This window comes from Sander lucioperca, chromosome 2, assembly GCF_008315115.2.
Source record: "Sander lucioperca isolate FBNREF2018 chromosome 2, SLUC_FBN_1.2, whole genome shotgun sequence".
In the NCBI taxonomy this organism is placed as follows: Eukaryota; Metazoa; Chordata; class Actinopteri; order Perciformes; family Percidae; genus Sander; species Sander lucioperca.
In genome coordinates, this window is record NC_050174.1 from 37056963 (window position 1) to 37059214 (window position 2252).

General features: G+C 43.1%; 1 protein-coding gene across 1 annotated transcript; it reads left to right on the forward strand.

Moving 5' to 3' along the window:
* Positions 1-607: 607 nt before the first annotated feature.
* ier3 (immediate early response 3) lies at positions 608-1763 on the forward strand. The gene has a single exon (XM_035996841.1). It carries the CDS (start codon positions 696-698, stop codon positions 1251-1253), a length of 558 nt encoding a protein of 185 aa, XP_035852734.1. The 5' UTR covers positions 608-695; the 3' UTR covers positions 1254-1763.
* The last annotated feature ends 489 nt before the right edge of the window (positions 1764-2252 follow it).

Sequence of the window (2252 nt, forward strand, 5' to 3'; positions counted from 1 at the left end):
CAAACATATGATGATCTTATAGAATATGATGCATTGCTGTAGATTCAACTACCCAACAGCATATAAAGTAATTAAAATGTGCACAAACTTAAACGTCTACAGCAATAAAATGCAACATACACATTAATGCAGCAGAAATATTAACCCAGAAACATCAGATATGATAAGAAAACACTGGCAGGGAACATTTTACTGCACAATACATATATTATTACTTTAAGTAGGCCTACCTTGCATTTTTTGAATGCAGGACTTTTACCTGTAGGTGAATATTTTCAGTCTAGTGTTAGTAGGCTACTATTACTGAAGTAAAGGATCAAAATACTTCTTCCAGCAATGATGATACATGATATGCTTGGCCTACTTATTTTATATATATAAGATTTAAATCACTTCCTTTATTTGATGTGTTCACACAGTGATTATTTTACCAAACCCTGATGATTCAGCTCCGGATAAAGCCGCCACAAATTATGCAAATATTTCAGTTCTTTTCCTATTTTGAGCAATAGCCTAAGGTGCGTTGGCTCCCGACAGGGAGTGGCCAGCTGTGTATGGGCGTATCTAAAAAAAAAAACCACAACCTGAACTTGAAGATATTTAAGTGCGAGTTCTGCGCTGTGTCAGTCATATCCGACTTTCTGAGAGCTCAGAGACAGAAACACAAGAGAAAACATAACAAAACTCTGAGAAAAATGTACTCACGATCCAGCAGCATGACTGTGACAGTCCAGCGGGAGAGCTTCGGCTTCTCCGGGATGGCAACCCGCAGCACAGAGCCGGAGGTCTTCACCTTCGAGCGGGTACCGACTCAGGCCACCGCCGTGCGCTCCTACGTGCCAATCCGGCCGAAGAAGCGCTGCACCCGGGTCATGTACCCTGCTAAAGTCCGCATGCACCTTCCACCACCGGAGAAGAACCAGGCCAAGCGCTGGCTGATCATCCTGTGTCTGGTGGTGTTGTGGCAGATCTACACCGAGGAGCCCTGCGCCGAGACGCCGCTGGGCAGTGCAGACAGCTCGGTCAACGACTACCAGAGTTTCTCCTTCCAGTCCGCGGAGGAGCAGGCGCTAACAGACCTCAGTACCACTCCGGCCGACTGTGACGACAACCGCTCAGTCACTGAACAGATCATCCCGAACCCTAGCCCCACGCCCGGCCCGGAGACAGAGAGCAGCCGGTTCGAGCAGAGCGCCGAGAAGAGCTACGTAGTGGCCCTGCTGGTCTACCACAGACTGGGCAGCGACAACTAAAGCCTCCCTGGACTCATTTAGGCTACCTATAACCCGCCAGAGTGTGTGTGCTTCTGGGATAGAAAATGAACCTAGCTGGAGTTGATCCTCAGCAGCTGCTGAAGACAGCGGTACGCCCTGGGCGGTGCAGCCGGGCAGATAGCTCCATGAGCCGGCTTCTCCCCGGCTAGCAGTCCTCCTTTTCTGAGAGTGGAGGAGGACACAGTCTGGAATGACAGACACTTGAAATAAAGAAAGAAGTAACTGTGAACACTTACAAAAAACTGAAACTTGAACTAAAGAACACTTGAACGTATTTATGTGTGTGATTACACACATACTGGAACTGTACTCTATTTGGATGTTTTACCAGTTTAAATAAGTCTTTGAATAAGTCTTTGAAAACTGTCAATACTGTTGGCTAACGAGCTGAAAGAGACACTACTCTGTCTGTTGTCTAAATGTCTTATTTAGTTATTTATTCTATTTGCTATTTATTAATTAATAATTTAAATAAAAAAAAGATCTAAAGAAGTTCCTGTTTCCTGCCTTTTCACTGAAGTGCACTGAATGCGTTGACTGTGTGTATGGATGTATGTATGTATGGGTATTTTCATTAATATAGACATCGTAATATTGGATGTTTCTGCAGAGTGCACTAGACCAGGGGTCTTCAATGTTTTTTAAACCAAGGACCCCTTAACTGAGAGTGAAATGGAGCAAGGACCCCCCTACTACATATATGTATAAAATTAAGCTGCATATTTAACTAGGCCTACAAAAACGTGTAGGGCCTAAAGTCTCTACATATACCTTTTTTTTAACTTCACTTTATTCCAGAAGTCATACAGATTATGACAAATGATATAAAGCATATACAGGTCATCATATACATACCTTTTTTGCACAGAATACTAAGCTATCAAAATAATAATTGTTGGCATGATTTTATAAATCATCTCTTAATGTTAAACATACATGTGGCTCAGTGAATCCTTATTAACTGTATCTGTGGATGGC